Source organism: Suillus discolor (genome assembly GCF_016758755.1).
Source record: "Suillus discolor strain FC423 chromosome Unknown F5147scaffold_16, whole genome shotgun sequence".
NCBI classification, from domain to species: Eukaryota; Fungi; Basidiomycota; class Agaricomycetes; order Boletales; family Suillaceae; genus Suillus; species Suillus discolor.
This window is the reverse complement of record NW_024541263.1, coordinates 578,681-599,479: the sequence shown is the minus strand read 5'-3', so window position 1 is coordinate 599,479 and position 20,799 is coordinate 578,681. Positions and strand designations below refer to the sequence as shown.

At 43.0% G+C, this 20,799-nt stretch overlaps 4 protein-coding genes across 4 annotated transcripts; 1 reads left to right on the top strand and 3 right to left on the bottom strand.

The window, feature by feature from the left end:
• Positions 1–91: 91 nt before the first annotated feature.
• Positions 92–571, bottom strand: F5147DRAFT_771632 (uncharacterized protein; the record flags this gene model as incomplete). The annotated part of the gene is made up of 1 exon (XM_041441267.1): positions 92–571. One exon carries the CDS (start codon positions 569–571, stop codon positions 92–94), a length of 480 nt encoding a protein of 159 aa, XP_041295123.1.
• Positions 572–6,343: 5,772 nt separating this feature from the next.
• F5147DRAFT_744681 (uncharacterized protein) lies at positions 6,344–8,143 on the top strand (the record flags this gene model as incomplete). The annotated part of the gene is made up of 4 exons (XM_041439700.1): positions 6,344–6,350; positions 7,043–7,712; positions 7,746–7,843; positions 8,031–8,143. 4 exons carry the CDS (start codon positions 6,344–6,346, stop codon positions 8,141–8,143), a joined length of 888 nt encoding a protein of 295 aa, XP_041295122.1.
• Positions 8,144–9,100: 957 nt separating this feature from the next.
• On the bottom strand, positions 9,101–9,762 carry F5147DRAFT_572996 (uncharacterized protein; the record flags this gene model as incomplete). The annotated part of the gene is made up of 2 exons (XM_041431127.1): positions 9,101–9,321; positions 9,357–9,762. 2 exons carry the CDS (start codon positions 9,760–9,762, stop codon positions 9,101–9,103), a joined length of 627 nt encoding a protein of 208 aa, XP_041295121.1.
• Positions 9,763–18,704: 8,942 nt separating this feature from the next.
• Positions 18,705–20,238, bottom strand: F5147DRAFT_771625 (uncharacterized protein; the record flags this gene model as incomplete). Its single annotated transcript, XM_041441266.1, has 3 exons — positions 18,705–19,007; positions 19,375–19,968; positions 20,017–20,238. The coding sequence occupies 3 exons, from the start codon at positions 20,236–20,238 to the stop codon at positions 18,705–18,707; spliced, it is 1,119 nt and encodes a 372-aa protein (XP_041295120.1).
• Positions 20,239–20,799: the final 561 nt, after the last annotated feature.

The window sequence follows — 20,799 nt, the reverse complement described above, 5'->3', positions numbered from 1 at the left end:
AAACCCTGTAGAAACTCCTGTATTTCCTTAGTCTGAATATTACACATATTAGTCCTTGCACTAGATCTCACACTAAGTCCTCATACTAGTTCTAGTCCTCCGACTTAGTCAATATCCATCTCAGGCCTAGGGAGGAATTCCCTAGGCCAGAGCTCCGCTCCTCCACTCCTCCGCTCCTCCGCTCCTCCGCTCCTCCGCTCCTCCGCTCCTCCGCTCCTCCGCTCCTCCGCTCCTCCGCTCCTCCGCTCCTCCGCTCCTCTGCTCCTCCGCTCCTCCAAGTTTCCGGAAGTTCCTCCGGAACTTTCCCGTGGTCCTCCGGACCTATTCTGCTTCGGACTTTGTCCCTGCAGCCTTTCCTCTGTTTGTTTCTACTCAGGACTTGTCCTGAGTAGCCATTACACATATCTGTACCAGGACGAAACCTCATAGTAATTTCCGGAAGTTCCTCCGGAACTTTCCCGCACCCCTCCGGAAGTTTCTCGCACTCATCCGGATCCGGACAGTCCTTCCGGACTTTCCCACGCTCCTTCGGAAGTCCTACAGACTTCCTTGGACTTCCTCCGGATGTCATCTGCAATTAAGGGCACATACTCAGGTAAGGGGTGCAGCGCACAAGCTGAGGCCAAGCCCCTCAGAATCAGTCCTACCCTTTGTGCATGGTCTTAACAAACACCTAACACTAGTCTATCGGAACTTAGTAAAATGAAGACGGAAATGAATAAGGGACGGAAAATAAAGCACACTAACTGATAAGGGAAATACTCAAGGGAAAAGGCACGGAAGATAGCAGCTAACTGGATCTGGAAGTCCGGAGATGATTGCATGATTGGTCCGGGTTTGAAATGTGGGATATTACAGTATCCCCCCTTCAGGCCTGAGCCCTCAAGGCTTCTGATTCGGAAGTCCGGACCGGACTTTGATGAATGCAAGATGATGGGCATAGCTCGTAAAAATAGAACTGGACCATAAGAAGGCCGGGGCGCCCATGAGATGTCTAAAACTTTCTCTCTAATTCCTATTACTGCTTTATCATATCTAACTCCACTTCTGGCAACAAGAAGTCCATCCGGCAGCTCCTTCAAGAGAGACAGGCAGAAATGGCGGCGGAAATGGCGCGACTCGAGGCAGACGCTCGGAGAGAGGCGGAGGAAGAGGAATGTTAGCTCAAGGAGGCGGAAGAGGAACAGAAACGTATGGAGGAACAGAAGCGGAAGGATATTGAGGAGACATGCAATTGGCAGAACGTGAGTGTGAGCGTATGGCGAAGGCTATGGTGGATGCTGCATCGGAGGTAAGTTACATGTAGTGTTGTGGTTTCTGGAGGTTTATAATTTGTTAGTCCTCCGGTCCGGCGGATCCAGAGGTTGCATGTGAGATGTGTGTCCTTAGGCGCAAGACTTGCACCTGGGCAGTAGCATCTAAGACACCTAGAGTGAGTTTCTGCTTTGTCCGGATCCGGATGTTTGTTGATTTCTCCGAAAGATCTGGACCTGTGATCAATGCCGTGTGTCCAAGGAACAGTGCGTCGGCGGAAATCCGCCTGTCAAAGCGCCGGCCAGCAAAGGCAAGAAACGTGCGCGTCCGGAAGGATCTCCATCCCCCAAGGGCAAGGGTAAAAGACATCAGCAGAGTCCAGAGGACATTGATGAGGACGTGGAAATAGTTTCCAATCCCCGGACGGTTATCGGAGAGGATCAGGAATGGATGGAGTATGATGATCAGGCCTGGGTTGCAGCTGCCAACAATATTGTGGCAGAACTGACCCAGACCAATGGGCTGTTGGAGAGAGGTGTTGTGGCGGTGGAGGGGAGCAGAGCTGCAATGGACCAGGTGAGTGAAACCATGCTCAGGTTCATGGAGGAGCAGAGGGAGTTTCAGAACCTCTTCTTAGAGGGTCTGAGGGGCGGATTCCGGATGAATGTGGAGGGAACTCTGGAGGAGGAAAATGCTGAGGAGGCGGAAAAGGAGGCCGGTGGAGATGTGGAAATGGACCCCTAATCATGGGATCCGGACTCCGGAAATCTGGACGCCCTTAATGTACATATATGCATGTTATCTCTTACTCATTGTTAGAAGTTGGTCCCAGCTTGTCCGGATATGCTGAGTGGAAATCTGATAGAAGTTCTGGTGCATTTCCCAGTTCAGTGGCAAGTATCCAGGAAGTTTCTTCGTCTGTTCCCTCATATCCGGCCCAATGCACTAAGTAAAGTAGTTGGCAGTGACATCTCCGGCAGTCGATCTTTGAGTCCAGGATTTCGGAAATTTCATATTCTGGTTCTCCGTTGACTAATACCAGAGGCAGAGGAAGCTGGATACGATTGGGAATGGTGTTTGGAGTTGCGGGTTCTAGTTGAGAGACATGGAATACAGGGTGCATGGATCATGTCCGGATGGTGAAAGAGTGGGTGCCAGGACGAGCGATGATGTTGAATGGTCCAAGATTCTTGTCTGAGAGCATTTTCGATGGTCGGGTCGAGCAGAAATATTTTGCTTTGATGAAAACCTGATCTCCGACTTTGGAGTCCGGAGCTAGTTTATGTCTAGCATCCGCAGGTCCCTGATATCGTTCTTGGGCATGGAAAATTTCTTCTCAGAGGAATTGATGAAGCTCATCTAGATCTATAGCATAATCCTGGGCACAGGCGGAGGAGAGATCACGCTCTGGATGTATGGAAATGTTTGGGTGATAACCCTTATTGGTGAAGAACAGTGAAACTCCGGCAGTAGCACTAGGAGCTTTGTTGTATGCAAATTTGGCCAAGGGTAACAGTTCCGACCAATTATCCTGCTGATATTGCAGTAGATCCAGAGGTATTATTCTAGGGTTTGGTTAGCTTGCTTGGTTTGTCCGTCACCTTCCGGATGATATCCGGAAGTGAAGTGGAGGATCATGTCAAGTGCTTTTCCAAGTGAATGGAAGAAATGGGAGACAAATTCTGTACCACGATCGGAAGTGACATGGGATGGAACTCCGTGCTTGGAAAACACATGAAGAAGGAATAACCGGGCGAGGTCCAGAGAGGTGATAGTGTCATATGTTGGGATGAATATTGCTTGCTTGGATAGTCGATCTATGACTATCAGAATGGCGGTGAAGCTGGAAGAATTGGGAAGTTGCTCAATGAAGTCCATGGATATAGAATTCCACGGCTTCTCAGGGATGGGGAGTTGTTTCAACAATCCGTATGGTTTGTGCCTCGGAACTTTGGCTCAGGTACAGGTCGTACAGGACTTGACATAGTCTTTGACATAATCGCGGATTCTGGGCCAAGTATACTCCCAACGGATTATTTCCAGGGTCCGGTTCTGACTGAAATGTCCGGATAGGGGGTGGTCATGCATATTCCGGAGCACTTGGAGGCAGAGGTCATTGGATTCTGGAACATATATATGGTTGTCACAATGGAGGAAACCACTGTCATCCATTGTCCATCTCGGGTCTGATGGATCCAGAAGATGACTAGAAGCGATAGGGTCATTGGGGAGGGCGGACAGAATGTCCTTATGAAGTTGCTTGACATCCATTAGTACAGCTGCCTGGAGCACCGGAATTGCTAGGTGTGATGCCCAGAGGGACGAAGCGAGCTGTTCTGTGGTAAATATTGGCCGGAGGTTGTGTGGATTAACTTGAGCGTAGTCCTTTGTTAGTTATATGATCATTCACCACATGACCTTTGCATCCAAATCCCTCACTGCCATCGACCAAATCATCTCTCAGCTCTCCCAGCACTTCAAACTTCGTGACCTTAGTCCCACCACTCAACTTCTTGGTATCAAGATAGACAGAGACCATCCTAGTCGTGCCATATCCCTCTCCCAGCGTCAGTACTCACTAGACATCCTCGAACGCTTTGGCATGGCTGATTGCAAGCCTGTCACCACTCCTATGGAGCCCGATCTTCGTCTCTCTCGATCCCAATCACCTCAATCCAATGAGGAGGTGTCCTTCATGCGTGGTGTGCCCTATCTTGCTGCTGTTGGCGCTCTGATGTATCTAGCCACCACCACTCGACCTGACATTGCCTACACTGTTGGTGTCCTTGCCAGATTCAACTCAAAACCAGGCATCGCCCACTGGCAGGCTGTCAAGCACCTCCTTCGCTATATCAAAGGCTCCATTGACCAAGCACTTGTCTACAAGCCTGACCCCCACTTCACTGAGTTGTTCTCCACATTCTCTGATGCTGACCATGGCGGTTGCAAAGACACGGGGCACTCCACTGGCGGTTATCTTGTCAAGATAGGCACTGGTGCGGTCTCCTGGAGCTCCAAGCTTCAGGGGGTCATCGCTCTGTCCACTACTGAGGCAGAGTACATCGCTGCAGTCGAGGCAGGTAAGGAGATCAAGTGGATGTGCAAACTGCTGTTGGAATTGGGTTTCCCAGTGGGCGCTTCATCTGTCCTTAGGATAGACAACCAATCCGCTATCTCTATGGCCAAGCACCCGGAGCATCATGGACACATGAAGCAGCTGGACTTGTGCTTCTACTGGCTGCGCAATGAGGTGGACAGACAGGTAATATCCCCCGCCTTTGTCCCCACTGTAGAACAACCTGCAGATATTCTGACCAAGGCATTGCCTCGAGTCAAGGTGGACTTGTTCTGTCAGATGATGGGACTTGTCCGATTAGGGGGGAGCTCTTGATTGTGAGAGGTGCACAATCAGGGGGGAGTGTTAGTTATATGATCATTCACCTCTACAGTACGCATTTCTATGTCTTTTATGTGTCTAACCTTGCCCATATCCCAGAGTCCAGTGCTTCCTGCCTCTTTGGCAACTTACTCTGGACTCTAGTCTGATCTCTTCTGGTCTCTCAGTAGCCTCTAGAAGTGGCCCACTTCATTCCCATCTCAACAGCTTCAAGTTCAGAAGAGATGTCCGACATGTTAATGTCTCCATTCCTATCTTTCTCTGGTCCAAAGTTCCTCCTCTAGTGCTCATGAAGTGTTTCTGCCAATCTGATAGATGCTCTAGCAGTTGTATTCTCTTCCTCAACTCTTTCATCGACTTCATTCCTTAGCTTGTCATCCTCCTCAGCATCCTCTACTGTTGTCCGATAGCCATGAGAAGGTCCAGCTTGAGTTTCAGTCTCCAGATCCCTAGATCCTAGTGGTCTTCCATGATTGAGGTAGGTTCAGGTTCTGCTTTTTTTCCCCCTGAGTAGGTCAGTGGGTAAAGGTTCATCCACTACTTCCAATACCATCTGCTCCTAGAACTGTCCTAGGATAGCAAGTCCCTTTAGTTTTCTCTTTTTATACCACTTGCAACTTTGTGCTATACTAAGGTGAGAGGACATTCCACTTGGACTCTTAAATATCGTCTCACATGCCGAACAAACTTTTGGATCAGTACCTTCAGCCCCCATGAAATTATGGCTGCTGAATACCTGAAGAGCAGAGCGTAAGCCAACCATGATGCTTAGATAGAGTGAGATGTCTGGGATGAGATTCAGATTAGGCAAGTACAAATCAATGACATATGCCTTGCACCGGCCATCTTACATTGACTTATGTAACATAAGGAGCAAATGATGAAAGTACTTCAATTGAAGTACAAATGGTATTGAGAGACAGTGTCAGATCAGAAAAACTGTCGAAATAACTGCTGTACAGCTAGTAAGAGACAACAAATAACAAGGTGATATCTGGGTATTGAGATAAGGATACAGGTAGTTGGCCAAGTGATGAAAATGTAGAATCATGATACAAAAAATGAGAGGTCAAGTACTTGCCTTAGCTTTGGATCTAGCCTTTTTGCTCCCTGCATTCCAGATCCCACAGCCTGTGGCACACCAAGCTCTGCTTCACTGACTCCTGGTCCCCTTGCACGTTTGGTGGATCCCTCAATGTGTAAGGCATCAGGGTGTATCTTAGCAGCCTTTCTCTTACTTCCTGCAAACTCTTCATCCCCATCATCATCTACAAGTAAGGGCATACAATTACCCATTTCAAGATAGCGCTGATAATGAACACAAGCCTCTTTAAGTTCTCCATCTTCAGGGTAGGGGTCGAGGGCAGGGTCGATTTCATCACAGATACGACACAGTATCAAAAGCATGTTTTTATATGTGACTGGTTGGAGGTCTACATGGCATCCATAGCCATCAAAGTCCTTTTCATCATGGCCCAAGAAAAGGTCCCGCAACTTAAACATCCCCTGTTGAATAACTTTATGTTGTGCAAAGTATGGTGTCATGAGGTTGGTAAAGTTGATGGTGGTCATACTGCACCTCTGCTGGACGATCTCTAAGAGTGGAAGTGTGTAGACCATCAGGAAAATGTGTTTTTGCCATAATAGGTATTTGTTACATAATATTCCCACAAGTAGCTGCTGAGAGCTACCATGAGCTGTTAAGAGTTATCATAAGCTGTCTAGCGGTACTAAGAGCTATTACAAGAAGTCATGAAAATTTTCAACTTGAAGTGTATTGTAGTATCAATATTCACTATAGAGATCCAAAGGAAATCATAAGTGCACACAGACTCATCAAAGACAACAAGGATCTACAATGAAATGTAGATCGGTGAGTGGTGGAATATGGTTCAGGTGAGTCTTATGATTCAGATAACAATCTGAGAAGCCAACCATGTCATTAGAAACTTCTACCAGAGGGCACCACTCTTGCCCTGGTCATAATAGCTACAGACAAAATGCAGCTGATACAATACTCCAGAAACAAGACAGCCTACCCAGTCTACATGACTCTAGGGAATATCCCTTGCTCTCTTTGTTGGCACCCCTCCCAGCATACTTGTGTTCTTGTTGCCTATCTTTCTGTCAGCAAGGGTGTCAGTCAGGAACTCACCAAAAAACACAAGTCCACTCGCATCCAGCAAATATTGCATGATTCAATGCGCATTGTACTAGAGCCTTTGAAGGAAGTGGGAAAAAATGGAATGGAGGTGGTATTTGGTGATGATTATGTCAGGTATGTTCACCCAATACTTGCATGCTACATAGCTGACTATCCAGAGCAATGTCTGGTTACGTGTGCTAAGTATGGGACATGCCCTAAGTGCATGGCTTCTGAGGACAACTTAGGGAAAGGAGAGGCTAGCCATAGACAAGTGCAGAGAACCACTCTCATTATCATCAAGGACAACCTTAGAGTCTCCATGTCACTCAGTAACTTTCAAGATCGTTGCAAACGGCACCTCGTCTCAGGTGCAGTCACTCGTCCCTTCTGGAACGGATTCCCACTGTGCAATATCCACCTGTCAATCATGCCAGACATTCTGCATCAGCTGTATCAAGGCATGGTCAAGCATCTGATCCACTGGTGTAGCAGTCTAATGTCAGAGAAGGAACTGGATGATAGAATTTGCTGCCTACCCCCTTGCTTCAGTGTGCGCCATTTCAAGAAAGGGTGGTCAGAACTTTCACAGGTGTCTGGGAAGGAGAGAAAGGATATGGCGAGGATTTTACTAGGGTGTCTGATTGGTAAGGCCCCATCTCAAGTCATTCTTTGCTATCACACAATCCTTGACTTTGTTTATATCGCGCAGTACCCCTCCCATGACAACAACACCCTACAGTATCTTGACGATGCATTGAAACTATTTCACGACAACAAACACATTCTCACCGATCTAAATCTAGTCCCAGTCAGAGAGCATCTCAACATATTGAAATTTCACGCCATGATATACTATGCCCAAGCAATACGAGACTTTGGAATCACTGACAATTACAATACCAAAATGTTTAAAAGGTTTCACATCAACTATGCTAAGGAGGGTTGAAGAGCATCAAACTTTCATGATGAACTTCCCTCAAATGGTACAGTGGCTGGCAGGCAAGAGAAAGTCAATATGTTTGAAAGCTATTTGGAGCATTACGAGAGTGTGGAGGACACGAATGCTGAAAAGGAGGCAGACATAGAGGATGTCCAGGGCCCCGAAGATGGGTATTTCCATTTCCAAAAGACCATTTTCCCTCAATCAGCTCTGGCCAGCATACAATCCAAACATCACTGTCCCTCCTTTTCTCATCATTTGATTGTTTACCTTAACCAGTTTCTTGATCACAGTCAAGCTATTCCTAGATCCCAACTACGCTTTACTCAGCTCTCTTTCAATAAGATTTCTGTCTGGCACTCATGTTAAGATGGGAGTGAAGTGGGCCGCTTCTAGAGGCTACTGAGAGACCAGAAGAGATTAGACTAGAGTCCAGAGTAAGTTGCCCATCTATTGAATGGTATAGTGAAGTTGTACTGTACCTAGAGTCCAGAGTAAGTTGCCAAAGAGGCAGTAAGCACTGGACTCTGGGATATGGGCGACGTATGGTAAACAAATGTAAACAGACAAGCCACAATCAAAGGGTAAGTAATGACTCGACCTAGGGACGTCCTAGGGAGATCAGGAAGTCATGTAAATAGGTAGCAAAGTGTATGGAATGATACTGTAAGTGAAATGGCATGGTTAGACACATAAAAGACATGGAAATGCGTACTGTAGAGGTGAATAATCATATAACTAAAAACTCATTCAAATTTGGATAAGACACACTTGGCAATGACATAGATGGAAGCCAGGGGTTTGACGCAGTCAAGGCTAGACCTAGACTAGAAGAGGAATAGATGATATAGACAGGTTTGATATGGTCTTAGTGGCCCATACTTCTGATGCAGAAAGCACAGAACTACGAGATGAACAGCCTCTCCACCAATTCTCCATCATCTTATGATCTGATCTACTAATTTACCAATAGGAATGAAGGTTGGACAACTATGTGTTATTTTCAAGCTACCTGAAGTATTGAAACATTTTGAAGCTGTACCAAAGACATGGCCCACACATCATCTAGCATATGTCGAGTGGTACAAGCTCTAGCTGCAATTAGACAGAGTTGTCAGCTTATACCACTTACAGGTTCTAATATTTCATAGTGATCTACTTGGAAATCTCACAATGTCTTAGATCTTTCAGATTGTTTTTTACTTAATAATTGGTCAAGTAAATTTGCATATCAGACTATATGGTAGCAGTAGTGTCCCAGTAATTGTACTTGTCGTCAGGATCACTTTTGTACCAAAGCTCTCTGGTTTTCCATTTTGCACGAGGGGGAACACTGTCAATCACTTTATGAAGACCACGGACGTTATGGTATGACAGCCCTCGCAATTCTCCAGTCCAGCTCAGATGCAAAGGGTGTAAATTTATGACTCGCACCATCCTCATCCTCCATATTAATGTCCTGGTCCTCAATGACTTCTGATCTTCCTCCAAAGAGTTTTTTCCAGCGCTCATAAAGCATGGACACTATGCATATATGCTGACCAGCAGTAGGGTGCTCCTCAGTCAATCGGTCATCATCATCATCTTGTTGAGGTGGAGGTGATAGCCAGCTGGGGGACTTGATAGGTTAGAAGGTCCAGGAGCATCCATATCGACATCGTGAGCTGGAATGAGTTGAAATAATTCTTCATGGAAACCCTCCATGACATCTTGAGGTTCCATCTGATCAGATACATCATCATCTGGCAAAAAATGTTCTTCTGGTAACCCCTCTGGTAGAGTATCAGTGTCTGGTAAGTCTTGGGACACCACCTCTTCCTCAAATTGACCAGGCATGGACAGGGCCTTCAGTTTTTCCATCTTGTACCATGTACAACTCTTGGCTGATCGCAGGTGGGCTTGTACTCCCTGTGCTGTCTTTAAGCGCTTGTGACATGCAGGGCATATAGTTGGATCATCGTGTTCAGGAAATATGTTTTCTACTGCACAGTTTGTGGCTTTGAGTGCTGAATGTAGGCTAGCCATACTGTTGGGTGATGTGTTTAGGTTAGTGGTGATACAGCTAGCAGAGGCGGGGTTAGGTGAGGCGGGGTTAGGTGGAAGGCAGGAAGCGGAAGGTGGGAGGTAACTAGTTTACTTTCCCATCGTGTATCTCATGTAATGTTGTTCGAGTCATATCCTCGAGTTTCAATGTACAGGTAAGTGTCAAGCAACAAGGAGATATGAGTAAGTAATAAGCTTAATAAAATGAGAGATAAAATGTATTATGAAGTCATGGAATGAGAAATGCTGCCAGAAGGACCAGTAGCACTTGGAGGACTGCCAGTAGGAGGATGGTCACCAGAAGAAACACCCCTAGCTTTCCTACCCCTACTGCCTTCCCTAGTGCCTCTACTGCCTCCCCTAGTGCCTCTACTGCCTCCCTGAGAGTTCTTAGTTTGAGTCCCAATCCGGTGAGCTCCAATGCTCTTATCTTCATAAGGCTCGCCCATGAACATCCATTTGAGTTCCATCATACCCTTCCAGATTGCAGCATGCTGGACGCAACAGCAGGACTTGGAGGTGGAAAGGATGGCAAGGCATCATTAGAAATGGGAGAGGTTGTGACCACTGAAGTGTTTAGTCCTTGTGATTGTTTCGCATTTGCTGCTAGCTCCACATGCCAATTGCGACAATTGTTGAAGGCTCCCAGACAGTTACAACATAACAGGTAAGCGAGCTAGAAAAATGACTGCAGATCATAGGCTGGCGCATGATCCTTCCTTTCATCCAGGATCTCATTAGCTGCAAAGGGTAGTGCCCTGTTTGCTTATTATGAGTCCGTAATAAAAATAGTAGATTCAAAAGACTTACCGTGTGCCTCAGTGTATTCATCCACTCTTCACGGTTATGCCAATCAGCAGCTGATCCCCAATCTGATGACATCCCCTGTCTCATAGGTGTCCACCCCTTGGGTGCACCCTCAGGTCATACAGGCACCACATAGGTTGGATCAAACTCTGGGATGTAAAATAGCATGTTCCCATCACTGGTATCGCAATGAAGGACACCACGTCTAAGGAAGCCATTACAATGACCTTTACAGAACCTTAATTGACAATACCAATATACAAATTGCCTGACAACTCACCAACCAGCATCCCAAGTCTCAGCAAATTCCAATATTGTCCTTCAAATCTTCCGCCTCTCGCCTCTTTTGGGCCTCACCCAGTTCATATCAATAATGTTGGTCGTGGTTAGTGTCATCTATCATCAAAAAAAGATTGCGGCTATGGTCCTGGAGTTTCCTGTGAATGGCAGCGTCATTTTGCTGCTCTACAGGGTCCCAGCAGTCGACCTTATGGATATTGTCTAGGCCTTTCACTGCAAAGACTCTAGTGCCTTTGCCGAGTATCCCTGTAATGCGTGTTTGATCAGTGTTTTTCGACAGGTGCATCGGCAAGAAAATACAAGAAAGAAGATAGTTGTGTGGGGTGAGTATAGAAGATCCAGTGGTTTGGTGTAGATGTTCCCACCTCATGTGAAGTACGATAACCGAATGCTGGGCCCACAGAGTGATATTCCAATGAACCACGAACGATCTGGTTGGACATTGAAAATGAAGTTTGCCTTGTCACCCAGCTGTAGATGCACATCATTCACCGGGTTTTGCTGTCTTCATATTTGATTTCACATACGGAGATGATGTCTTTCCATTTAATCATGGAAGAGCCTAAGACACCCTTTTCGATGAGAACAATGTCTTGACTGCGACGACCCCCAACCAGCCGACAAGAAACCCCTGCTTAGGGGAATGACTTCAATATTCTGCCGCCACCTAAAGCATGTCTTCAGCCCTATTTAAATGTTCAAGGCAAGGAACACACCGTGTTGAAGAGCTTTGCTGATTTGGCCTCAAATGTGTTCTCAGGCAAGGTTTGAGGAAGTTCTGCATACTCTTTCTACAGAAAGTTCAGTGCATTAAGCCATCCCTTTCCTTTCTCATACACTTTCCTGGCCTCCAATACACTAAGAAAATCGTTACTGTCCACTTCATCCAGATCCTTCCATTTGACCGCAACTTCTGTTGTACTAAGTGCCCACACCTCAATGTCCATGCTTGCTTGCACAACATCACACTGGCCATAGTCACAAGTCTACACCCCAAGATGAATGAAACTAAATTTGGCCTTTTAGATGACAAGCATGTAAGCGCAATTTTAATAGAAAGCACCTTGGTCTTGAACTGATTGGCGTATGTTTTAGAAAATAATTGAAACATGAATTACTTTTTTTCAATGTTTTGACAGACAAAATGAGGGGAAAATTCTATCTTCTCAATCAATATTTTATGGATGTTTGGTGAAGGAAAATGGAAAATGCCTGCAGTGTATCTTGCCAAGATTTCAATTTCCTCAAAATAAGGAACAAGACACATAGACGTGCCATTAAACTTGGGTGTAGATTCTGCTTCTCTGAGAGGCATCCTGAAAACTGAAGACATTGTTGAGGTTAGCATAGGTTGACAGTTGCTAGTAGGAAGAGATACAGAAGGAAGCAGAACAATTATAGCAGGTAAGGTAACAAGCATGGAATTCAGAAGCATAGGTGGAAGTGTGCTTAAATGTTTACACAGGGACAGAATAGACATAGATATAAAGGACATGGGCATGAAAAGAGTCTGTCTTTCTGGGGAAGGCTCATGGGATGGAAGTAGAGAGAGCTTAGTAGGAAGAGTTTCTATAGTAATGAATGGAATGCAAGAGAGGGATACATCAAATGCTCCAAGAAACAGGGTCTCCTTTTCTTCTGCTTCCTAATCTGCTAGGGATAAATGCATGAAGTCTGAGGGATCAGATGTGAGATTCCAGAGTATGGATGCTTTAGATGATGAATAAGAGTGTGAGTTGGATGGACCAGCTTCACACTTTTCCTGAATATATAGGTTCAGACTTGGAGCTACATGCTACCATGGGCCTGGTAAAGGATCTAAGTCCATACTGTTAATTAATCTGCCAGTACTAGTAAGCATTTTAGTTTGTGCTAGTACTCTCATGCTAGTAGGACCTACCTTTTTAATTGGAACTTGGAGAAGAAGTTGAAGGCAATGATAGTACTACTACTTAGGCTAGTGCTAGTAGTAGTAGAAGAGGATAGAATAATGGCAGACTGCCACTACCAGAGGAGTTCTAATAGTTATAATTTCAGACTGATGCTAGCTAATACTAAAGCCTTTATCTTAGACAACTTTACTAGAAACTCAGTAGTTGATAAAATTTAATCCTCATTTACCTCACATCACATCTGGTTCCTGCCTTGTGGTTGGTAGGAAACACTTACTTGTATAATTGTCATATTCCAATATGATTGAAAAAGGTAGCAAAATTAATTCCTGCTGATAACCTTAAGATAGTCACTATGGTAGGTTTTGGGATATGAATTGAAATAGGTAGCATGGTATAAAGGCAATGCAGTTTTTTATTTAATTCTAGTTTACATCAAGAGTATGTACTGCTTTCATGACTTAGGCAATCAAGCAATTAACCTCTAATATTAATCAGCATTCAAAACATTGGTTCAGCCATGCTTAGGTCATGCATTAACAAAGAAAGTCAGCTGCTTCATCACTAGTAAACTATTTAATAAGGATGCTCATGTTAGTTTGCTAATTTGTAATATGTAGGCTAGTACATAACACTTCCATTTGAGGTTTACCATGAGTTGTATCTGATTATTCTTGCATGTTTAAACTGTCTTATTTTACTATGTCTGAAAGTCTTAGCTTATCACATCTATCACAGTGAGTATCTCAAATATTTCCAAAATAATATATATTGAGTGAATCTTATCTATATATCTACAGAGCATTAGACACATTAGTAGTGCTAATAGTAAATATACCTCATTCAATTAAATCTTTAAAAGAATAAAAGCATTATATACTGCAGAGACCTCACAAATGTTAAGATTGTATTGCTAAATGAAGTGATACTCTGCTTCAGATGATAAAGATGCTGAAAACTCCACTATCTGAGATCTTCCCATCCACATTATCTATGCCAAGCTCTGTATGAAAGCCAGTAATAATGATGGCATATACACTAGGATAGTTGACTGGAGACAGTGAAATAAGATTATTCATTGGTACTAGAGACAAAATACATCAGTCGGTAGATGAAGTAATACAAAAAGAAAAACTTACTAAAAACAACTATGCATGATGCTCAATAAATAATAGTACATATTGTTTCCTGTATGTGCTTTTTGTGTTTGCATCTAATGGACAGTGAAAATTGTAATGAATGAGGCCTCCTGTCATATCCCGCATTCCGGACCCGGACCTATCACACGCATCATTTCCGGACTTCCGGATCTGGCCGACTTCTATCTATCGTCCAGATCCGACCTGCGTCTATCTTCCGTGCCTTATCCCTTTGTATGTTCCTCCTCCAGTTAGACTATACTCATTTTCCGTACCTCGTTTCATTTCTGCCTTTATTTTCCTATGTCTTCATCTCCGTCTTCATTTACTATTTTCCGATAGACTAGTGTTTGACTTTTCTATACACTCCGTCCACAGCCTCGCATAGCTTCGGACTGTGCAGACTGACTCTCCGTTAAGTCCTCAGTAGTATATAAACCCTGTAGAATCTTTGTACTTCCTTAGTTCGAATATTATCTTAGACTCTGCTCATTCCCTTCTCCGTCCGACTTGAGTTTCTCCTCTCGTCATCCTCCGCTAGTCTTAGGATTGATTCCTATAGACTTCTCACCTCCGCCTCTACCTCTGGTAGTCCTCCGCTGTTTCCTTTCTAGTTCGGACATCGTCCGGATTAGTCTTATCCCTCGTTCCCGAATGTCCGCCGGAATTCCCGCGCATCGGACATCGGACTCCGGACTCGTCCGACAACCTTCGGACATCGTCCAACAGCCCTCGGAAGTTAGGGGCACGTACTCAGGTAAGGGGTGCAGTGCACGAGCTGAAGCCAAGCCCTTCGGATCCGACCCTTGAGCACGTTCTTAACAACTCCACTGTATGATAGGGCTATAAACAACTCTGTAGCATACAGATTATTTTGAATGATAGGAAGAATTTTTTGTAGCTCCTTGGGTGGCTCCTCATTAGTATCATTAACTGTGTTTCTTACTGATGTGATCATTGAATGCTTGACTAGGGCCACACTTTTTATTATTCTATATATAAGACTATTTCAAACATCCTTCTGCATTCTATATATCAGCAATAAATCATCAGTACATATCTTGTGTAGGAGATAATGACAATGTCAGGTTTGCATGTAGACCTTATTATAATGCTTTTGGATTATAAACATTGGGTTGTTTTGATGAAATAGGATCTTGCTATTATTATCTATTTTTGAAGAATGTAATCTAGGTATGTTCAGTTGGCTGAATCAGTGAAGTGCAGTATTTGAAGTCTAATGCCTTAATATTCTTAATAAAGCATATGATAAAGTGCTAGCCACTTACAAATTCTCACATAACATCATACATCAATAAATCATATCTAAATTTGTACCACCTTCTAAAGGTAATAAAGTTTGGCTAGAAGCCAAGAATCTTTATTCCAAGAATAAATTCATTTTTTCATGTGTAGTAAGATGAAATATGTCATACAGTGTCTTAAAGTCAATAACTCAAGAATTCCTTCAATACTATTAATATCATTAAGCTTATTAATCATAGCCACCAGAACCTGTCAAATATTGGTCTTTCTAGTACTTCAAGATTTGATTATCCTAAGACCTTAGAGAATCTTTACTAGAGTGCTAGAAAATTAAACTATAATCTATATATACTGATATCTTAGTACTAGCTTGGTTGAGAAGGCTTGTGAGGATGTAAGTCTGTAGTTTAGTGGACTTTGAAGTGTGAGGCTCCATACTGAAAAAGGAAATTGAAATCATTAATAACATTCATCTACTATGTCACATATAAATTATATTTTGAAGTCAAATCATAATTAAAAACACTTACCTTATATAATGGCACCTCAGGATGAGACGAGTGGTCCATTATGATATCTAATTATATATGCTGACTCTTTGAGTGATGGATCAGCACTTCTATAGCATCAATTATGCAAAGAAGATAGTTGAGGAAAGGAGAAAAAGGGAGATGGAGATGGAGATGGAGAGAAAAGAGAGAGAATAAAAAACTCATTATTAGCACCAACAGAAAGAAGAGAGTTTGATATTGTGTTAAAATAGCGGCATGAGTTGTTGAAGGTTATGAGATTTGAAAGAGGGTGATTAGATTGATGGTAAACATCTCTTTTATGTATTTAGCATCTACTTCTACATAAAGAACTTTCACACCTATGATATATAGATGGAAATGACAAAGGGCTCGGTAAAGTCCATATAGTTCTAGCATTGGTTGTGAATAGCGGGCTTCTACTTCATTGAATGATAGTGATCTATATCTAGCTGATCACTTATGTTCGTTTTTATCAATCTGAGATAAGATAATCTCTGCTGCTATATAGCTAGAGTCTACTGATAGTATTACTGGTAATTCTGAGATATAATCAATTGATCTTAGAGCTGGTGCTGAGGCAACTAATTTCTTCAAGGTCTCAAAGGCTTCCTTCTGTTATTCATTTCAAATAAACTCTATGTCCTTTCTCCATAGCTTACTCAAAAGTCTTGCTAGGGTAGAATAACCTGTAATCCATATATGTACAGTACCACATAATCCTAAGAATACTTTAGCTTCCTTTGGGGTTGTCAAAGCCAGGCTAGTTCAGAATCTTATCTACCTTAGTCTTGTCAGAGATATATCCTTCAGGGGTACAAGTCCAATAATTAGGACTTCTGGGAGGCATAGCTGAATCTTGAGTGCTGAAAATGTAGCACCAGCTTCCTTTACATGATGCATGATTCAATGAACATTAGGACATGCAGACAAATAAACTTTCGTATTCCTGGATTCTCTGTTAGAACAGCAGGTTGGCCTTGCTCATCAGGGAATATGATTGTAATAGGAAGATAATCTATGAATATGTTAGCCTTGTCAGGAATTTCATCCTTGAGAACAAATGCTATGCATTTCTGAAATTCTGCAGGAGAGTTGTTGAATCTGATAGGAAGCGATGTAATGTGAAGTAATCCTAAGGGAGTCAGGAATGCAGTAAGATCCCTACTCAATGGGTGCAACTTTCTAGCATCAAATCTCCAGAATAAGTCAAACACTGTATAACATCGAGCTTCTGCAAAAGGTTCTACAAAGTTATTCAGAATTGGAGGCAGTCCTGCATCGTGAATTGTGACTTTATTCAAAGGCTGCAAATCATGAACTATCCTGAGCTTTCCATTCTTCTTAACCAATTCTTCTTCACCAGACAGAACCATTGTGATCTGTATGCAGATTGACTAGCTTCATATACTTCTGCATTGATTTTCAATTTCAGTACATCTCTATAACTTTGCTTCATATTCTTAGTGGAATTGGGATATTCTTGTATTCCCATGGAATGTGAGGAACAGTAGGAATAATGTAGGGTGAAAAATAAGAATCTTTCAAAGTACCTCTATCTGTGTCCTCAAATGCTAGTGCATCCTAGTATAGCCACATAATATGTCAAAATAGCTTTTCTTCATCAGGGCAAAGAAATCCTATAGAATTGATATTCAGAGCTTCAAGTCGTTCTGCAGTTAGTTTCTTAGTAGGGGGTACATCTGGGGGATTGGAGGATAGGGGTATAAGAGTATCTAAAGGGTCATTTGGAAATTGTCTCACTACTTGTGCTTCCTGAGGGAATACTCCTGGAACTGGTCATACTTTCTTATTTACTTGCTTATACATTGTAAATGAGCTTGTCTTGTCTAAGCTATCCTGCTTATTGTCAGAAACATCCTCAGGGGTTCAAAACATTCACTCACTCTCTCGTTCACCATTGGTCATTGTGTATATTGAGTCTCCAGGCTCAAAATGATTTGAAATACTATCAGTCCACATGGTTACTTCATCTCCATCTCCTCCTTCTCCTAAATCTTCTGCTAGTAGGACATCTGTTTCACTACTTTCCTCCCTATCCTCATCGGGATCTATAAGGGTATTATTGACTCGCATGTAGAGTTCATGTTGTGGGTTCTTGACTTCTGGGTATGGCATTTCTGCCAAAATTGATGTTGCCAAGGGCATAGTCTTAACTACAGGTTATGTATACCCTAGTGTCTGTCTAATGTTTATAGGGGAACTAAGCTTGTCAAACTTAAGCTAAATAGTTGCTACAGGCTGGTGATTGTCATATTGTGTTCAGCCGGTGCCTTTTCTGAACTGACTTGCACATAGTCTAGGTGATGGTTGCTTTGAATGATGTATGAAATATGGGTGTTTGAAACTACTAGATAGGCTGTAGGTAGCTTGGACTTTGTTGAAATAAGTGCTCTGATTTGTTGAAATATTATGAATGTTAATTGTTTATAGAAGGCTTGTAGGGAAATGTAATGTATTGAATATGGGCCCTATTGAGGTGCCAGAATGTCCAGGGACTTAGTAATTTTTCATTCTAACAGCTCTAGGCCTTCAATCCAACAGTCTTTCAATAAATCAATTTTAGATTCATCATATACATATGTGTTAATATCAGGTACATAGGAATCTTCAACTGGGGAACTTCCTTCATATCAAAAAATGATTTCCCATATCAAAAAGTAAATGAAAACCAAAAATAGAACTGATTGCATGACATATAAGTACAAAAATTGATCAATGTATTTGTAGTTATGATGCCAAAAATAGTCTCATTCAAAGCAAACCTTCAGAGAAGGTCATAAGTACAAAACAGCATAAGCAAGCACTACTGTCAGGACACAAATCTATGTAGAGGTATGTATGTACGAAAAAAGAACTGGAATATATATATAAATGAGCCAGGTATAAGGATGAGTGGAAGGAAAAACTTACCCGCCCTACTCCAAAAAGTATGGACCTTCACACTTCACATTGAAGCAATGCTCATGCTAGGATTCTGCAACATATAAAAGGTAGTTAAGGCTGGAGTCAGCCATGACACCAGTACTATGGAGATCTTTGAGGAGGTAGTTCTGAAGGAGTTTGTAGATGGTATCTTCATCGGGGAGGGAAAGAGTGAGGAGGTCATCAATGGTATCGGCGAGTTGAAAGCTTCCATGGAATCGGAAGATGCCCAACATGGTGTGGAGCACAGCAGCTTCCTCCAGGGTGAAAAGTGGGTTAGATGATGGGCAGAGTTGAAGGAAAAACATAGCGCAGTTAACGATAGTGGGAATGCAGTGCACTCCATCCTCCATCAATAACAATAATAAAGATGTCGGTGAGCAGACACTCCTGCAATTGGACTGGGGTGAGTGTTGTGTGGATGAGCTGAAGGATGATGTACATGGACACGCGCATGTTCTTAAGTTCATAGAGTCAGGAATGGAGGTGGGTACATCCGTGCAGAATGAACTTTGGATAGTTGAAGATGTCATAGTGGAAGACTTGCAAGCTCAAGTCCCAGCTCACATGTTCCCTGCACAACCATTACACAGGGTAAGTACTGGCAGGCTCCAATGATGTGCTGAATGAGTGCACGGTCATAGTCACCTCAGAAGGGCAACAGGTCATATTGAATTTTGTCAGAGGTGAGGCCAAAGGCAACGGGCATGTTACAAGGGACAAAGTCCATGGACTCGTCCTGTTCTTCAAGCATGTCAAGAGTTTGGTAGAATTTGAGGGCAGGACAAGTTGAGGCATGATATTGCAGGAGAGTGTGTTGGTAAGGTCACAGGTGAGATAAGCAAGCCACTGCATGGCAGTGGTGTGCTTGGAGATGGTGGTGTCATCCTTGTCCTCAGCTGCAAAGGAGAAACAGTCCGATGAGTTACTCTCATTGTCCAAGACTAGAGTGTCTTCATCTTCATTGTTAGTGGCTTCAATAGTGCAAGCATTCATACTATTAATAAAATAAACTTTGGGTAACTTAACCCATTCATCTGTGAGTCTGGTGTTGGCATCACTAATGGACTTGATCTTCAGGATAAGGTGAGCCAGGGAGTTGGGAGACATGATGATGAGGATGGGGGGTGATGAGGCAGGCGAAGCCTGTGGGAGTTTCCTGCATAGGTCAATTGTACCTTCTTTCTTCAGGTGATCTTTGGTCCACCAGGCCTGAGTTTCAGTGGAAAACATTTCCTGTGTCTCACCAGGCATGATGAAACATGGGTACAAGAGATGGGCAGCATCGTCAGATGAGAGGAGGAGTTCCTTTAAAAGGTTGTAGTTAGTAATATCGAATATTAGTGGGGTACTTACTGGTATGTCCAAGTTGGCGGGAATTTCTGGAAGAGAGGTGATTTCCTCGTCTGACATGTGGACGAGGTCGCTGCCTTTGATAGAATGTGCTCTAAGAATATTTGTGGTGTGTCTAAATGTGTGATGTCTGGGATACACAAATCTGATGTCATGTGTCATTCTGGCATACTGCAACATTTCTGGATTTGGTTGAAAAAGTATGACAGCTTGGCTAGGGGGCATTGTGATTGATAGGTTTGGGTTGTTCATTTTTCTCAAAGTCCCTTCTCCTTTTATATCTTCACCTGTATCTATAGTGTGTACTGTACTATTTATTAAGTCCATACAATTGTCTACCATTTTTGCGATTTGTTGAACTATGTGAGACTGAATTTCCATGAGCACACATCTGCAGTCCTCGTGACTTTCTATATTTGGTACCACTAAATTAACCAATTCTGAAGAAATAGTACTATTTTTAGATACTTCTTGATGGAACACTTTGATACTGGAAGTTGCTGAACATGTAATGTTCCAGCTCTTTGCCCCACTTTCTTGGTTCTTTCCGAATTTGGAAGGTACCACTAATACTTTGGACACTTCCTCATTAGTGGGGCTATTCCCAAATTCTAACCAAGTGCCTGTAGGGCATTCATATATTGATACTATATTATGTATTTGCCAGGGTCTTCCCAATAAAATGTCAAATGGCACCACTTCACCTACATAAATATCAGCTATTGTGAGAACTGATCCTATACTAATAGGAAATTGTGATACAAGCCCCTTAAGCAGCCCCTTTCT